This window comes from Dermacentor andersoni, chromosome 3 (assembly GCF_023375885.2).
Source record: "Dermacentor andersoni chromosome 3, qqDerAnde1_hic_scaffold, whole genome shotgun sequence".
Lineage (NCBI taxonomy): Eukaryota > Metazoa > Arthropoda > Arachnida > Ixodida > Ixodidae > Dermacentor > Dermacentor andersoni.
In genome coordinates, this window is record NC_092816.1 from 233,622,458 (window position 1) to 233,643,799 (window position 21,342).

At 47.6% G+C, this 21,342-nt stretch overlaps 1 protein-coding gene across 1 annotated transcript in view; it reads left to right on the forward strand.

Annotated features, from left to right (window-relative positions):
- Positions 1-21,342, forward strand: part of LOC126535878 (calcium-activated chloride channel regulator 2-like) — a 252,859-nt gene that overhangs the window by 216,830 nt on the left and 14,687 nt on the right. The window contains exon 10 of the mRNA XM_072287019.1: positions 3,572-3,833. Within this exon, the coding sequence (XP_072143120.1) occupies positions 3,572-3,833 (262 nt within the window). The remainder of the gene's footprint in view (positions 1-3,571; positions 3,834-21,342) is intronic.

Here is a 21,342-nt window from a genome sequence, read left to right on the forward strand (position 1 = left end):
TGTGTGACTCAAGAGCATGCCGAGCGAATGAGTGGATGGTGCGAACGGGGCGCGATAACGCTATGGCGTTACACTCTTGAAGGCAAAGCTTAGGCGTCCTCCAATTCTTTCTCCTTCTCTGCCTTTCACTCCCCTTAAAAAATTAAATCGCTGTCTGCGACTATTGCGGCGTCTTTGTTTATGTTTGATAAATACTGTGTCTGCTCCGGACACCCAAGCATGCTTTGTCTGGAATCACCCCTGCATTCTTTTCTTTTTCTTTTTTTTTCTGCCGGAAATAAATGTTCCCTTCCGCCTTTTTAGTTACGTTGGCCCCTACCCCGTCCAAAAAGAGCTATCTCTAGGACTGCTACTCCGCAAATGATTGAGTAGCGCAAAATTTATTAGGCAGCCTTGGCATAACGAAAAAAAGTCGCTGTTTCGCCCGAAAGGCAAAGCATCCATTGCGATAGCAAACTAGCAGATAGCCACAATAAGTACGGATAGTAGTTTTATCGGCCCTATAAACTTGTAAACGTAGGAATATTAACTAAATTAACAAGCATGGTGTCACCCGCGCACAAGGAAGCATGAACACATCTCACTCGATGACCGCGTAAGGTCGCGGCCAAACTCAGCAGTGAGCAAGCGCGGCTGTAGCAGCGAGCGAAGGGACCTTCGTCCTGTCGATCGCTTCAACGCAAATTGAGTGGCGCTAACACACAGCACAAGCAAAGCTACGAGCTATCGGCCCACCTGGACTATGCCCCCGAATCTGATCGCTTTCAAGACAAAGCCAGAAAAAAACCGCGCGGCCGTAACCCATTAGCAGTGATTGCCGAGGTACCACGCCACCTCCCCTCGCCCCGGTTGCTTGTTGCGCGCGACGGAGACGACGCGCTTCCTCTTCGCTGGTCTCCCTTGCGCGCACCAAATTGAGCCACGATCGTCTGCTCACCTTTGCAGGCACTCACTCGCACATACAGCATGGGCGACAGTTTTATCGCCCTTAAACTTTAAACGAAACATCGCCTAGAGTGTCCATATATTTACTATCGCAATAATAACCGACACATCAAGCTAACTACTGTTAGGAACGTGTGTGCAAGTTAAAAGCGTGTGACTCAACTACAGCTTTTGAAAAAAGAGTGTCTCAAGCAACTACTGGAAAGTGTCACGCAGCCGTTTTCAGTAACCGTTTCCATGGTCCCGGGAGAACTCTGGGTTACACAAAGCTTACATTTAGTAGAAACGGGCAACATCTTAATTGCAATGCGTCGCAAAACTTTAATCGTTCTACCTTAATTAGGATCGTTAATAAGTAATGAAACCTCGTTTCTTTTCCTTATTTCGCTACAAGGTTCATCGTTAATTTATTACGTGTCCTCGGTGAACCCCTTAAGGGACCTTTATATTTGGCTTAATTAAGAAGCATAATATGGGCAGACGTTAGGCAAAATTCGAAGTATGTGGAATAATCGTGTCCTTTGCAATAAATTACGCATAAGATTGCGAAGTGTATTTTACGGGTGGCTACAAACTTAGCCTGCTGCACTAGCACGAATAAAAATGCCACGAAGATTGCGTTTACCAAACATGGATGCAACACAATGACAAACTTGTGTGCGAACTTAACTGTATGTGGATCGAATAAGTTAATGAAAAATTCCTTTACAAGTGCTCGCAAACGCTACATGGCCATCTAACGCTGGGTTTCACACCCAGTGTCGCATGGGAACTTAAGGTTACACAAAGTTCATATTTGGCGAAGATAAGGGGAAGTTTTTGTGGTTATCGTGGCCAGTGAAATAAAATACATTTTCGAGCGCTCCCCATCGTATATGATTAGCTTTTACGAGCGGCGCAAAATTTAGCACGCAGCCTTGGCATAACTGGAAGTGCCACCAAAATCAGACTTAGCGAAAGGGACCAGATCACTATGGCAAATACGTGTGCGAAAGGAAATGCATTTTCCTCATATACGGTTCAGCAGAAAATTTCGTAATCAACTCTTGGAAAACATCACGCTGCCATGTAAGCTACGGTTTTCCGTCTCGAAATAACAGTGCGTTAAAAATCTATATTTATTAGAAACGTGGGGCATTTTAGGTAGAATGAATGGCGGGATTGTAATGTCTCTGGCCTAGTTGTGAACGTTACAATTAATTGTTGAATTCTCTTTTTTTCGGTATTTCCATGCGTTAAAGATGTTCGCGCTGTGAGTTCAGTGAACTAAACAAGGCACTTTGCTTATATTTAGGGAATGTAAGGGCGATATAATCAGAAGGGCTTAGGCGAACTTCAATGTGCGTGGGTTAATTGCGGTCTTTCCAATAACTTATGCATGCTAAACCGGCGGTACATAAATGCGTGTGCTATTAAACTGCTTTGCAAAGAATCCTTACATAACTGTTGAAGGTGGCATACCCTTCTTATCACCTATGCTAACCAGTGTACCAAGATAGCTCTACGCTACACCGAGCCTACGTTTGGTGGAGAGACATTCGAAGTGCAATTTGAGATGAAACATGAATGTCCCAGGCGTGAATTAAGTTTTGTAAATCATTACTTAACTCTCATTTGTTCATTTCTTCTTAGGCGTAATATGAGGTTCGTAGAACGTTTCCCCGGTATCCTCAGCGAACTGAAGCTGCGCCTTTTTTATTTTTGTTTAAAATGAAGGGCTGGTAATGTGCAATGTGTAGACGAAGTGCAGAATGTGTGGACAATGGCATTAGCAGTACATCACGCATCCAAACTGTACGGAGCGTTACGAGTGTGTTCTGCGAACGATGCAGGATTTAGCCCCCCGTCCGGGGAGATCTCTAATCGCCACCAGGATCACATGTAGTGAAAATTGGATGAACATGTTGGCGAACGTTCGCACAAAGTGATATGTCTGTGGATGAATGTGTCTTTGAAAATGTTGAGTAACAAGGGTTGAAAAGCGTCACATGCGGGCACAGTTTCAAGCGAACCAATCATACAGGGGCTACGCTGTTAAAGTATGTGATTTCATTGCAGGCAACTGACATTCTTATTGCAACTGCTCGAAATACACAGCTTCGATAGTAAATTTGGTTGTGATACAGCAAGGTCGCACGAGCCTGCTGTCTTTTTGACAGGGAATACTGATAGAACGTACCAGCAAACATAAGGAACGCAGATTATACGTACATAGCATGCAATACATAAACAGCGTGCTAATACTCTCGGAACAATGTTCGCACAGTGACTCAAGGATAGTGTGAATAGAAGACATGGTAATCAAACGCATACAGTTATGTCCAAGTCAACATCACCAAGACACATTTTTGCACCTAAACAAACTCTATAAGAAATATGGCATGGATTTACTTACAACGCTAGTGGAGAGAGAGAGCGATAGAGAAAACACTTATTGTTAGTAACTGATGTCCAGAACAACGTGTAAGACGTTACATCGGGCCTCCTGTAGCGAAAAGGGACTATGCGTTTTATAAGAATAATCCCTCTGCTTGCATTTCCATATACTAGTGGCTTGCCTGGCACATTCAATGACTGTGGTGCAGACATCACATAGTTCCGCTTTTCTCTCCGCACGTGATGGCAGACGGGTTGGTGGACCGTGCACCTGGCAGCACCGGCGCGGGTGTCCATAACATCGTGGCCATCGCGTTTGGGCCCTGTGACCCAGCTGCGGACTTTCCTCGGGAACAGTGTCCTGAAGCGGGCTGCATCCCACCTACCGCCCGCCGTGTTGCACGCGGAACTGGTGCGGGGTGCGAGGCCTCTCCTTGGCGCCTACGTCACGGCTTCGGTGCGGACACCAGGAGGACGGGAAGTGCACATATTGCTCAGGGACGACGGCGCAGGTGATTGCTCCATGCTTGCTCAGTGCTAAAGAATCGCCACCTGTTTGAAACTTCACAAAACGGTGGACCGCAGGAATTTGAAAACATGGCAAACATTTTATTTTCAGTAACTTCCGAAGCGCGCTGCCGAAGCCTGCCTGCTTAGATGCCCTGCTTTTGTGGTGTAAGTGAGCGCATCGTGCACGTGATTACTTTTTTAAACGCAAGTAGCGTTATGGGCTCCGCGTAGCCGAAAATCCGGTGTCGGAGTTTTCCGATTCGTTATTGAGCGAAAGCTTCCGCGTATATATACGTATATGTATGTGACAGTGCAGCTTATCCACTACACCATGTCTCTCGGGTGAGAGAAGCGAACACCATTATATTGCCCCTTCTCATTTTAAGTGCTTCTAGATGTAGTCGAAACGCCTAGTTTTCCTAGTCGAGTTCACGGCCGCCTGCGTACGTGAGATTGCGGAACTACGAGGTCAGAGCCGTTTAGGAATCATTCCATATTGTGTTACCCATTGGGATGAAAGGCACCTTTCACGGATAAATAAAGGAAGTTTTTAGCCATGTAAGATCCACTGGGCTGAAGTTCTCTACCACAAGACAGCCTCACAGCCTGCAGGGTTATCTGACCGAGCTAACTTGTATGCTCGGATGTCTTAGTCAGACGTTTGAATCATCGAATTTTTTAAAATCCGAATGCGGTAATCTTGTATTCACCACCTCCTGTACTCAGACATCAGGCTTGGAGTGGCGCCAGATACCGACTGAAACATGGAGAACCAGTGGGTCTATAGTAATCGAGTTAGACAGACAGACACGCACGCACGCACGCACGCACGCACACACAAACAAACAAACAGAAACTTTATTTACGTCGTTAAGATGATGATGGGGACGTAGACAAAAAGCCTTTCAGAGACTTGACGAAGTTCTACGCCCCGTACAAACGCTTGGCCTTAACGAGCATAGATAACTACTTTGTAGGAACTTATACAGCAACAACAAAACATTTATACAGCAATAAAATAGAAAAGCATTTTACAACTTGGTCTCTAAGTTAAGTTATGGGGTTTTACGTGCCAAAACCACTTTCTGATCATGAGGCACGCCGTAGTGGAGGACTCCGGAAATTTCGACCACCTGGGGTTGTTTAACGTGCACCTAAATCTAAGTACACGGGTGTTTTTGCATTTCGCCCCTATCGAAATGGGGCCGCCGTGGCCGGGATTCGATCCCGCGACCTCGTGCTCAGCTGCCTAACACCATAGCCACTGAGCAACCACGGCGGGTTACTTGGTCTCTAGGGTTGATTTACACGCGAAAGCAAAAAAAAAAAGCCCCTTGTATAGGGTAAAGTCATTCTATGAATTTAATAGAGAGGGTAGTCGATAAGAAACGATTTGTCGACCATAATTCGCACGTGTTTTTGCTATAAACTAATCACCAGCGGCTCCCAAATCATATATGTGCGTTTTATCTTTTAAGCTTAACAAGAAAGCCACATTGCTTAATGCTAAATTTATATCTTTTAAGCAGCACATTATCGTACAATACTGTTATGGGTATTATGTTAAGTGCTTCAAAAATAGGCTTGGAGGGGGAATCAAACGCAGCACTGGCAATGTTGCGTACAACACATTTCTGGATTGTATATATTTTGTTAGTGTTGGAAAAAGAAGTCGTGCCCCATACGAAAAAAATAGGTAATGACAGAGTAAAACAATGAGTAGTATAATAGTTTTTTGATACACTGAGCAAATAAATTTCTGAATTTCGAAAGGATCCCTACCGTTCTTGAAATTTTTACTGCCACAGAATCACCATGATCATTCCAGTGCAGGTGTTCCTCAAAGAGAACACTTAAGCTCTTTACACAAGGTACAGTTTCTATAACGTCAGATCCTGTTTTAAAAACAGTAGCTTGAGATACAATAACATTGTGCCGGGACCTAAACAATACAGCTTTTGTTTTATTAGTATTGATAGGGAGCGAATTAGATAGGGACCATAGGTGTAACAGGCGTAAACAATCATAAGCTTAGTTTCGAATATCGGACACGCATGCTCCTCTAAAAAATAGACTCGTATCATCTGCATATATGACGAAAGTAGGCTTATCGCTAATGTTAACAATGTCATTAATATTGTCACGTGGTGGTGACCTTGAAGAACACAGTAGCAATACTGTGAAGGACAAAACTAACTTTTATTGGGCTAACCTGTGCCCACAAAAACAGGTTACACTTACAGCACAACCATAGCGGCGAACACGGTCGGCGATCGTCGAAAATCTGATCAGCGGGTCAAGCGCGTCGGCTTTTATACATCAGTCGTCGAATGTTCCAGAGTAATCGCTGGGACCCGCGTGCCTTCCACAAAGTTCTACATCATTCGCGTGGCGCACACATGCGAAATGTTTACACAAGGTTCGGTCACAGACAGCGGATGGAAGCATCGATAACATTCCAGAAACTTCGGATACATGCAGGCTCGACCTGCGCTGTACGATAACATTTGTTAGACGCTGAAACGTGTCGCCCGATAAAGACAAACAAGTACACGTGTGAATACCCCCCTCTTAAAAAGCATCGACCCGATGCTGCAAACAAACGAAAGAAATAAAGAAAAGCACTCGTAGTAAAGAAAACAAAATAAGGAAAGTTCGTCAGTGTCCGTAAAAGGGTTTAAGAAGCACCACGTGGACCACTTCAGCCTGTGCGCGGCGCCGCTGTGAATGCGAAATGCTGTCTGGCACGACCTCATAGTCCAGTGCGCCAATACGTCGGATGACCTTGTAGGGCCCGAAATAGGTCGCAATAGTTTCTCACTCAGTCCTCGTCTGCGTATCGGGGCCCATACCCAAACACGGTCGCCGGGCTGGTACTCGACGAAGCGTCGACGGAGGTTGTAGTGTCGGCTGTCGGTACGCTGCGGGTTCTTGATCCGTAGGCGCGCGAGCTGTCGGGCTTCTTCGGCGCGCTGGAGATAGGTAGCGACGTCAAGATTCTCTTCGTCAGTGACGTGCAACAGCATGGCGTCGAGTGTCGTCGTCGGGTTCCTGCCGTAAACCAGTTTAAAAGGCGCGATCTGTGTTGCTTCTCTCACTGCCGTGTTGTAAGCGAATTTTACGTACGGCAGGACGGCATCCCAGGTCTTGTGTTCGACGTCGACGTACATTGCTATCATGTCGGCGAGGGCCTTGTTCAGGCGCTCCGTGAGACCATTCGTCTGCGGGTGATAGACGGTGGTCCTCCTGTGGCTTGTAAGGGTGTATTGCAGAATGGCTTGGGTGAGTTCTGCTGTTAAAGCCGTTCCTCTGTCGGTGATGAGGACTTCTGGAGCACCATGTCGCAGGAGGATATTCTCGACGAAAAATTTCGCCACTTCGGCTGCGCTGCCTTTCGGTAGAGCTTTAGTTTAAGCAAAGCGGGTGAGATAGTCCGTCGTTACGATGATCCACTTATTTCCGGAAGTTGATGTCGGAAACGGTCCCAGCAAGTCCATCGCGATCTGCTGAAAAGGTCGGTAAGGAGGCTTGATCGGCTGTAGTAATCCCGCTGGCCTTGTCGGTGGTGTCTTGCGTCGCTGACAGTCTCGACATGTCATGACGTAACGGGTGATATCGGCGGTTAGGTGCGGCCAGTAATACCTTTCTTGTATCCTCGATAGCGTCCGGGAGAAACTGAGGCGCCCAGAGGTCGGGTCGTCATGTAGGGCGTGCAGTACTTCTGGACACAGTGCCCACGGAACAATAAGAAGGTAGTTGGCGCGGACTGGTGAGAAGTTCTTCTTCACGAGCAGGTTGTTTTGAAGCGTGAACGAAGACAATCCGCGCTTAAATGCCCTAGGGACAACGTCGGTGTGGCCTTCCAAATAATCGACGAGGCCTTTTGGCTCGGGGTCTGCTGGTTGCTGTTCAGCGAAGTCTTCCGCGCTTATTATTCCAAGAAAGGCGTCGTCATCCTCGTCATCTTGCGGCGGTGGGTCAGTGGGGGCACGGGATAGGCAATCGGCATCTGAGTGTTTTCGGCCGGACTTGTAGGTTACAGTGATGTCGTATTCTTGTAGTCTGAGGCTCCACCGCGCCAGCCGTCCTGAAGGGTCCTTTAAGTTAGCTAGTCAACACAACGCGTGATGGTCGCCCACTTTGAATGGCCTCCCATATAGATAAGGGCGGGATTTTGCTGTAGCCCAAATGATGGCGAGGCATTCCTTTTCAGCCGTGGAATAATTGCCTTCCGTTTTTGGCAGTGACCGGCTTGCATAAGATCCCACCCGTTCAAGTCCGTCTTTCCTCTGGACTACGACGGCACCGAGGCCTAGGCTACTGGCGTCAGTGTGAATTTCGGTATCGGCGTCCTCGTCGAAGTGTGCAAGTACCCTCGGCGACTGCATGCGTCGTTTGAGTTCTTGAAATGCATCGGCCTGCGGCGTTTCCCACTTGAACTGGACATCACATTTGGTTAGATGTGTTCGGGGCTCGGCGATGCGTGAAAAGTCCTTGACAAAGCGCCTGTAGTAGGCACACATTCCAAGGAATCTACGCACTGCCTTCTTGTCGATGGGCTGCGGGAACTTTGCGATGGCAGCTGTCTTCTGCGGGTCGGGGCAGACTCCAGATTCACTGATGACGTGGCCTAGAAACAGAAGCTCGTAGTAAGCGAAGCTGCACTTTTACGGCTTCAGAGTAAGCCTTGATGACCTGATGGCCTCTAGTACTGTTGCAAGGTGCCTAAGGTGATTGTCGAAATTTCCAGCGAAGACTACGACGTCATCCAAGTAAACAAGACAGGTCTGCCGCTTCGATCCTGCTAACACCTTGTCCATGACGCGCTGGAACGTTGCAGGCGCCGAGCACAGTCCAAATGGCATAACCTTGAACTCGTGGAGGCCGTCTGGTTTGATGAAGGCGGGCTTTTCGCGATCTCTTTCGTCGACTTCTATTTGCCAGTAGCTAGACTTGAGGTCCATCGACGAGAAGTATTTAGCGTTGCAGAGCCGATCCAATGCGTCGTCTATTCGTGGGAGGGGGTATACGTCCTTCTTCGTGATCTTGTTCAGACGACGATAATCGACGCAGAAACGTAGGGTTCGGTCCTTTTTCTTCACGAAGACTACAGGAGACGCCCACGGGCTTTTTGACGGCTGGATGATGTCGTCGCGCAGCATTTCGTGGACTTGGTGCCTTATAGCCTCACGTTCTCGCGTAGAAACTCGATAAGGGCTCTGGCGGTGTGGTCGAGCGCACTATTTGGTTATTATGCGATGCTTTGCGACTGGCGTTTGTCGAATCTTTGATGGCGTCAAAAAGCACTCTTTGTATCGTCGAAGTAAACTTCTGAGCTGTTGTTGCTTAATCATGGGGAGACTTGGATTTATGTGGAAGTCTGGTTCGGGGACTACGGTCGTTGGCGTAGATGCGGCAGAGTCCGAGAGGTCAAACGCATGGCTGGTTTCCAGAATGTCCTCGATGTATGCGATCGTCGTGCCCTTGTTGATGTGCTTGAACTCCTGGCTGAAGTTTGTCAGCAACACTTTCGTGTTTCCTCCGTGCAGTCGAGCGATTCCTCTTGGAGTAGTAGCTTAGCGCAAAAAAACCACAGACACAAGGAAGACAGACAAGGACAAGCGCTGTCTTCCTTGTGTCTGTGGTTTTTTTGCGCTAAGCTATTACTTCAAATATGGACGACCAACTAGCCCAACAGTCAACTCTTCTAGAATTGATTCCTCTTGCGACGCAAATTTCGCAATCCAGCAGTAGACGTTGGTCGCCTTCGATGACGCCTTCTACGTTAGCAGGTGTTTCGGTGCCGACAGAAATAAGAATGCTGGAGCGAGGCGCGATGCTCACTTGATCTTGGAGCACACGCAAGGCGCGGTGACTAGGAAGGCTCGCCGGCGGTATCGCTTGGTCTTCCGACAGCGTTACTGACTTCGACTTTAGGTAGATGATTGCACCGTGTTGGTTCAGGAAGTCCATGCCGAGAATGACGTCTCGTGAACACTGTTGGAGGATAACGAAGGTGGCAAGGTAAGTCCGGTGGTGATTGGTAATTCTCGCCGTGCACATTCCAGTCGGCGTTATGAGGTGTCCTCCAGCGGCCCGAATTTGAGGGCCTTCCCATGCAGTCTTAACTTTCTTCAACTGGGCGGCGATGTGTCCGCTCATGACAGAGTAATCAGCCCCTGTGTCCACTAAGGCGGTAACTGCGCGCCCGTTGGAAAGCACGTCGAGGTCGGTGGTTCTTTGTCTGCCGTTGCAGTTAGGCCTTGGCGTCGGATCACGGCTGCGTCGTGTTGAACTGAAGCTGGAACGTCGCGTCGTCAAGTCGTCTTTTGTCGGTGTAGTCTAGGCTTCGTGACTTTGTCGGGACGGCGGCGCGTCGTTATTATGTCATCGAGATGCTCTCTTCGTCGTGTTCATCAGTTCGGCGAACAGCAGCCGCACCTCCATCGGTTGCTGCTTTTAGTTTTCCGGATATGGACTCGCAGAGCGGCCCTGGGCTGGGCCGGTGTATGGTCGGTGCTGCGGCGACAGGTAGCGGCCTGGTGACAGCGAATAGGACGGTCGTTGAGGGCTCCACTGAGTGGCGGCGAGATAGTCGGTGATATCGCGAGGTCGTTCGGCAATCTATGGTCGCGGCGCGTTAACGGCGAACCCTCGCAGTCCCATCTCCCGGTATGGGCATCGGCGGTAGATGTGCCCGGCTTCTCCGCAGTGATAGCAAAGCGGACGTTGGTGGGGGGCACGCCAAACGTCAGTCTTCCTTGGAATGCCGCGTGGGGTGACGAGTTGGCTTGCTGGCGGCGGGGGTGGTGGTGGTGGACGACGGAACTGTGTCGTCCCTGGGCCCTGCGGTGGGCGCGGATGGGGAAGGTGACGGCGGGCTACAGCGGCGTGTGTCATCGCTTCCGGCTGAGTCTGCGGCGATTCAGGGGCTACTCCGACGTGTTGTTGGAGCTTCTCACGTACGGCATCAGCAATCGAAACCACTTGAAGCTGTGATGACGGGAAGAGCTTCTGTAGCTCCTCCCGTCGACCACTCGGATAGTCTCGCGCAGGTCGTCGGTGGCCACTGACTGAACTCTGCCGTAGCTTGTCGAGTTCGTGTGGTGGTTGAATTGCCGGTTCTGCATTTGCAGTGTCTTCTCGATGCTAGTGGCCTCCCGAAGAAACTCGTCGACAGTCTTCGGTGGGCTTCGTACGATTCCGGCGAATAGTTCCTCCTTTACACTACGCATCAGTAGGCGGACTTTCTTCTCCTTGGACATATCCGGGTGAGCATGGCGGAAGAGACGGCTCATTTCTTCCGTAAAGATGGCAACGTTCTCGTTAGGTAGCTGCACTCGGGCGTTCAGCTTAGCTTCGGCCCTTTCCTTGCGCACGACGCTCGTAAAGGTGCGCAGGATGCTGCTACGGAACAGGTCCCATGTTGTCATGGTCGACTCCCGGTTCTCAAACCACATTTTGGCGGCGCCTTCTAAGGCGAAGTATACATGCCGCAGTTTGCCGTCGGAGTCCCAGTTGTTGAAAGTCGCGATTCGTTCGTAGGTCTCCAGCAAGGATTCCGGGTCTTCATTAGCTGCACCATGAAAGGTCGGTGGGTGCCGAGGTTGTTGCAGAATAACGGGGGACGCTGAGGCAGCCATTGGGGTTGTCTGGGCCACAATCTTCTTTGTCGTCTCAGGTAGAAGTCCGTGCTCGGGGGGCAGTCCTTGCAGTCGGCGGGTAGCACGCTGGTCTTCGGCGATGTTGGTTTTATCCTCGGGCCTAAGCCCGAGGCTTGGATCGCGGCTTTGCGGAGGCGTTCGGTACATGAACGCACAAGCACCTCCACCAGATGTCATGTGGTGGTGACGTTGAAGAACACAGTAGCAATACTGTGAAGGACAAAACTAACTTTTATTGGGCGAACCTGTGCCCACAAAAACAGGCTACACTTTTAGCACAACGATAGCGGCGAACACGGTCGGCGATCGTCGAAAATCTGATCAGTGGGTCAAGCGCGTCGGCTTTTATGCATCAGTCGTCGAATGTTCCAGAGTAATCGCTCGGACCCGCGTGCCTTCCACAAAGTTCTACATCATTCGCGTCGCGCACACATGCGATCAGTTTGCAAAAGGTTCGCTCACAGACTGCAGATGGAAGCATCGATAACATTCCAGAAACTTCCGATACATGCAGGCGCGTCCTGCGCTGTACGATAACATTCGTTAGGCGGTGAAACGTGTCACCCGATAAAGACAAACAAGTACACGTGTCAATATATAGGTTCAGTAGTAGTAGGCCTAATATGCTACCCTGAGGAACACCTGCGGGAATAGCTTTATTATCCGAATATTGATGATTGACTATTATCTGTTGATGACGGGATATTAAAGATGATCTTATGAGGTTAAGGAACATACCCCGGAAACAAATATACACGAACTTTGGCGAGTAATGTATAGTGGTTAATCCTACCGAAAGCTTTAGCAAAATCAACATATGTACCCAATGCTGATTCCTTTTGTTCAAAACAATCTAGGATAAGTTCTTTTTGAGTTAACAGCGCCGTTCCGGTGAAAGGGGATTTCCGAAAACCATGCTGGCTGAACGTTATCAAGTGATGTTTTTCGCAAAATATCGACATTCGTACATGTATAGCCTTTTCTAGACACTTAGAAAATATTGGAAGTATACATATTCGGCGGTAATTTGCTAAATTATTTCTGTCTCCACCTTTATAAAAACAGTCACTCTAGCATTTTGCAAAATCTTGGAAAAGGTACTTTCTTTAAAACAGCAATTAAATATACGAGCTAAGATAGTGCTTAGAATATCAATAGCATGCTTAAGAGGGAGAATCTAAAAATCACATACATCTAGTGATCTGCTGTTTCGAATGGCCAGAAAGGTGTTTTGGTTTTCAATGGGATTTGTAGGGAATAAAAATGCAGTTTTAGGGTTTTGTGGGTTTAGGTAGTTGATACAAGCAGGATCATGTGTATTATGAATTGAAACAATTTGCAAGCCTTCTGCCAGAAAGTGTTTTATCATTACTATCAATCTGCAGGTGAGCGCTGTCTTTATTGGGATTTAAAATATGATTTAGGCGATTCGACATTAAATCACTTCTTTTTAGGATATCATTCTTAAACAGCTCAAGCAAGTAGTCGTTCTGCACTCGTCTGACATGTGACCTAAACTAACTAAACTAAGCTCCGAGTGTTATGCGACGCGTCTCAGTTTCCAAAAAGTCTTTATAGCGAGCAGCGTAAGCACCAGAAGACTGAATATGCAAAGCAAGGCGATGCAACCGTTTTCTACCGTTGCTGCGATCGAGCGCAGCGATAGAAAGCGCTCCGAGTGTTATGCAATGCGCCCCAGTTTCCAAAAAGTCTTTATATCGAGCAGCGTAAGCCCCAGGAGACTGCCTATGCGAAGCAAGGCGATGCAACCGTTTTCTACCGTTGCTGCGATTGAGCGCAGTGATAGAAAGCGCTCCGAGTGTTATGCGACGCGTCTCAGTTTCCGAAAAGTCTTTATTGCGAGCAGCGTAAGCACCAGAAGAATGACTATGCAAAGCAAGACGGTGCAACTGTTTTCTACCGTTGCTGCGATCGAGCGCAGCGATAGAAAGCGCTCCGAGTGTTATGCGACACGTCTCAGTTTCCGAAAAGTCCTTATTGCGTGCAGCGTAAGCGCCAGGAGACTGTCTATGCAAAGCAAGGCGATGCAACCATTTTCTACCGTTGCTGCGATCGAGAGCAGCGATAGAAAGCGCTCCGAGTGTTATGCGACGCGTCTCAGTTTCCGAAAAGTCTCTATTGCGAGCAGCGTAAGCCCCAGGAGACTGCCTATGCAAAGCAAGGCGATGCAAGCGTTTTCTACGGTTGCTGCGATCGAGCGCAGCGATAGAAAGCGCTCCGAGTGTTATGCGACGCGTCTCAGTTTCCAAAAAGTCTCTATTGCGAGCAGCGTAAGCCCCAGGAGACTGCCTATGCAAAGCAAGGTGATGGAAGCGTTTTCTACGGTTGCTGCGATCGAGCGCAGCGATAGAAAGCGCTCCGAGTGTTATGCAACGCGTCTCAGTTTCCGAAAAGTCTTTATTGCGAGCAGCGTAAGCACCAGAAGAATGACTATGCAAAGCAAGACGGTGCAACTGTTTTCTACCGTTGCTGCGATCGAGCGCAGCGATAGAAAGCGCTCCGAGTGTTATGCGACACGTCTCAGTTTCCGAAAAGTCTTTATTGCGAGCAGCGTAAGCCCCAGGATACTGCCTATGCAAAGCAAGGCGATGCAACCATTTTCTACCGTTGCTGCGATCGAGCGAAGCGATAGAAAGCGCTCAGAGTGTTATGCGACGCGTCTCAGTTTCCGAAAAGACTATTGCGAGCAGCGTAAGCCCCAGGAGACTGCCTATGCAAAGCAAGACAATGCAACCGTTTTCTACCGTTGCTGCGATCGAGCGAAGCGATTGAAAGTGCTCCGAGTGTTATGCGACGCGTCTCAGTTTCCGAAAAGTCTTTATTGCGAGCAGCGTTAGCCCCAGGAGACTGCCAATGCAAAGCAAGGCGATGCAACCGTTTTCTACCGTTGCTGCGATCGAGCGCAGCGATAGAAAGCGCTCCGAGTGTTATGCGACGCGTCTGTTTCCGAAAAGACTATTGCGAGCAGCGTAAGCCCCAGGAGACTGCCTATGCAAAGCAAGGCGATGCAACCGTTTTCTACCGTTGCTGCGATCGCGCGCAGCGATAGACAGCGCCCGGAGTGTTATGCAACGCGTCCCAGTTTCCGAAAAGTCTTGATTGCGAGCAGCGTAAGCCCCAGGAGTCTGCCTATGCAAACTTATTGCGATACACCCTAAATAGAGCAAGATGGTCTAAATTTCTGCTTTGAAGGAAACGCTTCTAAAGACGGTCTTTTCTCTGTATGAGTTCCAAACAGTCTTTACTTATCCATCGTTTATATGCCTTTCTAAACTTTTTAAGAAATGTATGGGGAAAACATTCCTCATATTCCTCATATTCCTCTAACAGTGGCAATGAAATTATCAGAAGCAGTTTCTGCATCACTGATTTCATATATGAAATTCCAGTTCGTATCGGCGAGTCTTCCGCAAAATTAAATCAATGTCGCCTCGTTTATGGATTGGTTTTTCTTTAGAGAAGATGTTTGTTGATGCCTTCTACGTGATTACTTAACAAATAGAAAAAAATAGGTAGGTGATCACTCATTTGCGCGCATGTGACTCCTGACATACAATTTTGTTCGCATACGTTGGTAATAAAGACATCAACGCATGTAGATGTGAGCGGTCGCGTAGGCTCTCGTATCAAGTGACAAAAAATTTGCATTTCGACACTCTCTGCATTTCACGTTTTTCAGGTGACGACGACAACAAACCATTGTTTATATCGCCACCCAAGACTAAGCAGAGCTTGTTTTCTGTAATGTAAGATAAGACGGCATCGAAAAACAGAAAGAAGGCTGTAACACTACACCTTGGAGGACGATGTAAGACAGAGAATACATGGTTACCACACTTCAGAGACAAGATTTCGTAGTCGTCATGCACTTGTGAAAATTCTGGCATGAAGTAGCACTTTAAGGATTCTTTTGCATCTATCACAATGCCACCTCCTCTTCTGTTTTGCATGTTCTGTGTGTATGTATTGTAACGCGGGATGTTCATATGTACAGAATTATCCCGGTACGAGGTTTCAGTTGTCATCAAAATATCGCGATGAAAATTTCAACTATAAAGAGAGGTCATCACCTCATCCTCTTTGTTGTAGAGCGATCGATCATTGCGATGTCAAAACGACGAAATATTTGGTTACCAGAATAGAGAGAGTTAACATCAGTAGTTGTAAGAAATTGTGGAGCTATGAAAGCTAATTTCCTTTTTGCGTCTGCGCAGCATATAAAAGTTCAGTCAAATTTCTCTAAGACACCGTCACAAGCAATCCAGGCGACCTGCGTGGTCTCATCTTTCCTGGCGAGAATTTGCCCGTCTCTAGTCCAGACAAACCTCCACGCTTCGTCCTTATTTGTTTGCGCGATTGTCTTCCTCATCAGTCCCGTAAGGTGAGGGAACAAGTTCTCATTAACATAAACGGCGTTGTTTTTGTTGTAGTGAAGACCACGCGCAGTCATGTTAGTTTTTCTTGCTTTTTGCAAGACAGCATATCGTTTTGCACGACTCTGAAACAGCACGACAACATTTTGGCAAGAAGAACTCCTTGTTCTTACATGTTGGCATTTCTCAATATCATCCTTAGTTATTGGCGCTTCCAAAACATCACTCATTTTCTGCAGTACCGTCGTTAAGTCTTCCTTGTCAACCACTTGAAGCCCCTTGATGTTAATATTTCTATTTCTAGAATATTGCTCAAGTTCTACCGAGCATCGTTCCAGCTTCGAAACGGCTTTCTTTACTGCATATTGTTCGGTACGCAAAGTAGCATTCTCATTCCTCAGGGATTTGTTCTCTTCCTTTAACGCAGCAATTTCAGTTGAAATGTCATCGAACTGCTGACTGCAATACTCTATAGTTTTAGTCATATCCTTTATTTCCTTTCTTATGTCTCTCTCAAGAGCGCTGTGGACAGCTGCGATGTCCTTTTGAATTCTTTTCGCAAGAGAGAGAGAGAGAAACAACTTTATTTTGTCGCCTGCAGAACGAGACATATGAGTAAATGGCGCCGTGACGCGGGCCCTGAGGTATTCTCAGCGAGTGATCACTACTAAACTCCAGTGCGTGTTCCTCCCGCGGTCGGTCGCCCTGAGGGGCAACGTTCCGTCGGTTTCTCTCGGCCTTTGTCTTTCAAGAGCCGCCGAGACCTGCTGGACGGCCCAGGTTTGGATTTCGTGGTCGTAGCGTTCCGCCGCAGCCGCCAGTCGCCGCGGAATCGTTGTAGTTGTCGAAGCTTCGTCGAGGAACTTGGTGAAATCCCATAGGATGTGCGTCAGGGTGGCCCTCTCCCGCTGGCACGCGCGGCACACATCAGTCACATATACTTTCGGGTACAGATGATTCATTAACACTGGCGTGGGTAAGGAACCAGTTTGCAATTGTCGAAACAACACCGCCTCCGCACGGCTCAGCCCCGAGTGCGGGGGTGGGAAAGTTCTTCGAGCCAGGCGGTGAAACTGTGTAAACTGTGTAAACTGTGTAAACTATGTAAACTGTGTAATTTAGAGAGGAGTTTCGTAACTCATATCTCAATATGTCAATTTCACTCGCCATGGTTCAAAATAGGCTCAAAAGAGGCTGGGCAGCAGCATCAGTAAATCACAATGAGCCAAACGAGGCGATATGGTAACGGAAACAAATTTGAAACCTGCACAACGTCGAGAATAACTTTTAGATGACTGCGTCGCTTTGGTGCTGCCGCTGCCAAGGAATTAGGAAAGCCCACTAAGCTTCAACAACGACACTCCCTCCCCAAAACAGGAATTGGCGTCCTGGGTGCAGTATTCGGCCACTACCTCCCTCATAATTCCTACAATTGGCCCATGGTACTCAGTCCCCAGGAGCTGGGGAGAACATGACCAAGACGACGTTCAGACCTGCAACGCAGCAGAGTGTGCTAAGAAATCCTGCATCCGGACAGGCCGCAAATAGAAACTGACCCTTGCAACCTTTAACACCCGAACTCTTTCGAGTGAGGCTAACTATCAGGTATTGTTCGGATATCATTGGCCTTAAGGGCAACTCCGGCGATTTTGATGTCAACGGATGTCGATGAAATTCGCTGGGCGCGTTCCTCTGCACACTCTTCTCATGTACTGAAAGAATCAGGTTTGAGAGTTGCAGTAATATTTTACAAATGAATTTCATAAATTGCCTCGAACACCCTACCTTACCTGCTCCTCAGTTGTAGGCAACATTGTATATGATGTCAGGGGAGTGCCACTCAGAGCATGCAGGGATCATGCAGACGACAGCGACGACAGCGCAGAGGAGTCGACGATCGTGAGCTAATGCTTCGCGTGAGAAGTTGCTGTCACCAGAATTTGCGGTCCCCGTGGACGGGCAAGCGATGGGGTTGGCAAGTGGTGTTGTGTTGTTGGCTGCACTAACCTCAGACCTCGTTATCCGCACACACAGTTTGAGCCGATGCCGATCACGTTCAGCCGAGGTTGAGCCTAAATGTCACAGTTATGTATAGTTCATGCGTCAGCTGCTGTCGGATCTGAGCGACTGACCTGAAGCTAATTAAGCCATCAAGATCAAGAAAACTCCTTCTGTGGTTCAGTTATGACCACACGGATGTGAAATGAAGGATTCCTCATTTCGTACCGGGCACTCGCAAAAAGCGAGAAGCGAAGACACGGAGCAGTATCGGCATCGGTGCGTTGCCGTTTTCGACGGCAAGCTGCCCGCCGCACTCACCGGCACTTGCCTAAATAAAGTGCGACTACGAACATGGCTGTCTTTTTATGTCTTCTCATGCAGACTCATTATTTAGCTTCCGAGGTGCGCTGTTTGCCTCGTATCCCGAATTGGCAGCGAGCTTATAGGCCCCTCGATACAGTAGCTTAAACAGCCGCCTCGTTCAGCTGCCAGCGCTGTCTATACTGCCATCGGCGCTTGCGCAAGAAAAATACGCGTTCTCTAAATGAACAATCATACTCGCAAAGCCCTTATCTAAGCCCACTTGACGGAACTTATTGTGTGCATGAAGAGAATACGAAGAATGACACGTAGGCAGCATAACAACGCTCCCGTACTACGGTCTCCGGCTCGATGTTTTCGAAGGTGTGTGGTCGCTCATATCAGCGCAATTCAGAGTGATGCAATGGTGCTTACATGCACAAAATCTGCCTGCTTTGACATATTCGTCATTAATTGATGTCACCGATGAGCGGCTAGCATTATATCTCAAGCAAACGACGAGTTGGCGCTGTACATGCCGATGTAAACAAATGCACCGTTCGGTGCTTTGAACTGTCAGCGACGTTCTTGCGGAATACAAATGCGGAAAATCGTGCTCCACATCTTACACTGAGCATGCGAAGAGCTTCCCTTAGAAGGAATAAAACACCTAAAATAGCAAGCAGTATATACAATATCAGCGGTTAGGGCTACCCTTGGTCTTCGTGGTACAGCCGGATATGTAGCGCATGGGCGATGGCTCTCTTGATGGCGGGTCGAATGCGAGCGGCAATTCGTGGCTATCGAATTCGTAAGAATAATGACTGTGAATATTTGACAGATACGAAGAGCTGGTTCAGCTGGCATTGTGACCAGAAGATCCGGCGCGGTCACGATTCAGCCGAGCGTCTGTTGTTCGCTGCCAGCAGGCGAGATCGGCACGCCTTGCGCGCCTTCCCCGGTGGAGACACCCGTGACGTCACACAAAGAGGTTCGCTCAGCTTCTTAGTCCGCTTTCGATTTCGTTTTTGCGCTTTTTCTGCTTGTTTAAAATTGTTCCCGAATTTACGAAACAATGCTACTATTAGACGCGTGACAGCGGGGTCTCGAGAACCTAGATGTGACATGGTCAAAAAATCGCCGGTGTTGCACTTTAGTGAGGTTAGAAGAATTCGTGATGATTATGCAGTGCTGACTAACGGCCACGTCCTCTACTATAGAGGACTACCAGTTAGGAAGTTATACGGGGTAGGATTCCTAATACATAAGGACACAGCGGGCAACATTGCCGAATTGACGCGTAGTAATGAACGACTTCCATGCAAAAGTGGGGGAAAAGCAGGCTGGGGAACAAGCAATTGGCAACTACAGCGTCGGTTCTAGAAACACTAGAGGCGAGATGCTGGTAGAATTCGCAGAAAGCAATAAGCTGCAAACAATTAACACCTTCTTCAGAAAGCGGAGCAACATAAGGTGGACCTAAAAAAGCCCTAATGGTGAAACAAGGAATGAAATCAATTTCACACTTTTTGTTGATCCTAGCATAATGCAGGATGCAGAAGTCACAGGAAGCGTAAAGCACAGTGATCATAGGTTAGTGAGGTCTAGGATACACCAGAGTTTGAACAGAGAAAGAGTAAAGTTGCTCGAGAAGAAACAGGCCAACCTAGAGGTAGTAAGGATAGAAGCGAACCAATTCAGGCTGATACTTGCAAACAAGTATGCAGCCTTAGAACATCGAGATGTAGATTATATAGAGGTAATGAATGAAACCGTAACCAGAAACAGAAGCGTAATCGGAAGCAGCAATTGAATTGGGAGGCAACGCATCTAGGTAACCAGTAGGTAAGTTCCCTCAAGCAAGGAATGACCTAATAAACAAACGACAAAGGATGAAATCGTCGAACTGAAGAAACCATTCTCAATTCGCGGAATTGTGAAAACTGATCAACAGGGGGGAAATAAAGGTTGTTCGAAATTAGAACGTAAGAAAGACTGAGGCAGCAGTAATAAATGGACGCAGCATGAAATCAGTGAGAAGAAACTTGGCATAGGACAAGCAAAGACGTATTGCACTAAACGATGAGCAGGGTAATATCATAAGCAATTTCGAAGAAATAGCAAACGAAGCGGAAGAATTCTATACTGACCTGTACAATACCCATAGCAGCTACGACAGCTAAATTCGTAATAATGGACAGGTTACACAGGCTCCATCAATAACTTGCGATGAAGTTAGAAGGGCCTTAGAAGACATGAGACGAGGAACGGTGGCACGAGAAGATGGAATAACAGTCGATTTAATCAAAGGTGGAGGAGACTTTACGCTTGAAACGCTTGCGGCCCTTTATACGGAATTTCTCACGACTTCCAGGGTGGCAGAGAACTGGAAGAATGTCAACGTATACTAACCCAGAAAAAAGGAGACGCTAAAGAATTGAAAAATGATAGGCCCATTAGCTTTTTTACTGTATTGTTTAACATATTCACCAAGATAATTTCCAATAGAATAATGGCAATAGTTGACTTCAGTCAACCTAGGGAACACGCTGGCTTCAGGAACGGATATTGTACAATGAATTACATCCATGTAATCAGTCAGGTAATCGAGAATTCTGCAGAGTACAATGAACCTCTCTAGGTGGCTTTCACGGATTACGAAAAGGCATTTGATTCAATACAGGTGCCAGCAGTCATAGAGGCATTATGTAATCAAGCAGTAAAGGAGGCGTACGTAAATATCTTGCAAAATATCAACAAAGAACTCCGCACAAGTAAAAGCAGAAGGATACCTATAAAGAAAGGCGTCAGACAAGGGGACACAAGCTCTTCAATGCTATTCACTGCGTGCTTGGAAGAAATATTAAGCTTAGGAGTGCGAATCAACGGCGAATAGTTCAGCAACTTTCGGTTTGCAGATTACATTGTGTTATTCAGCAACAGTGGGGGCGAGTTACAACAGATTATTGAGAACCTTAACCGAGAGAGTGTAAGAGTGGCGTTGAAGGTTAATATGCAGAAAACAAAGATAAGGATTAATAGCCTGGCAAGGGAACGAGAGTTCGTTATCGCCAGTCAGCCTTTACAGTCTGCGAAGGAATATGTTTACCTAGGACAATTACTCACAGGACACCGTGATGGTAAGAAGGAAG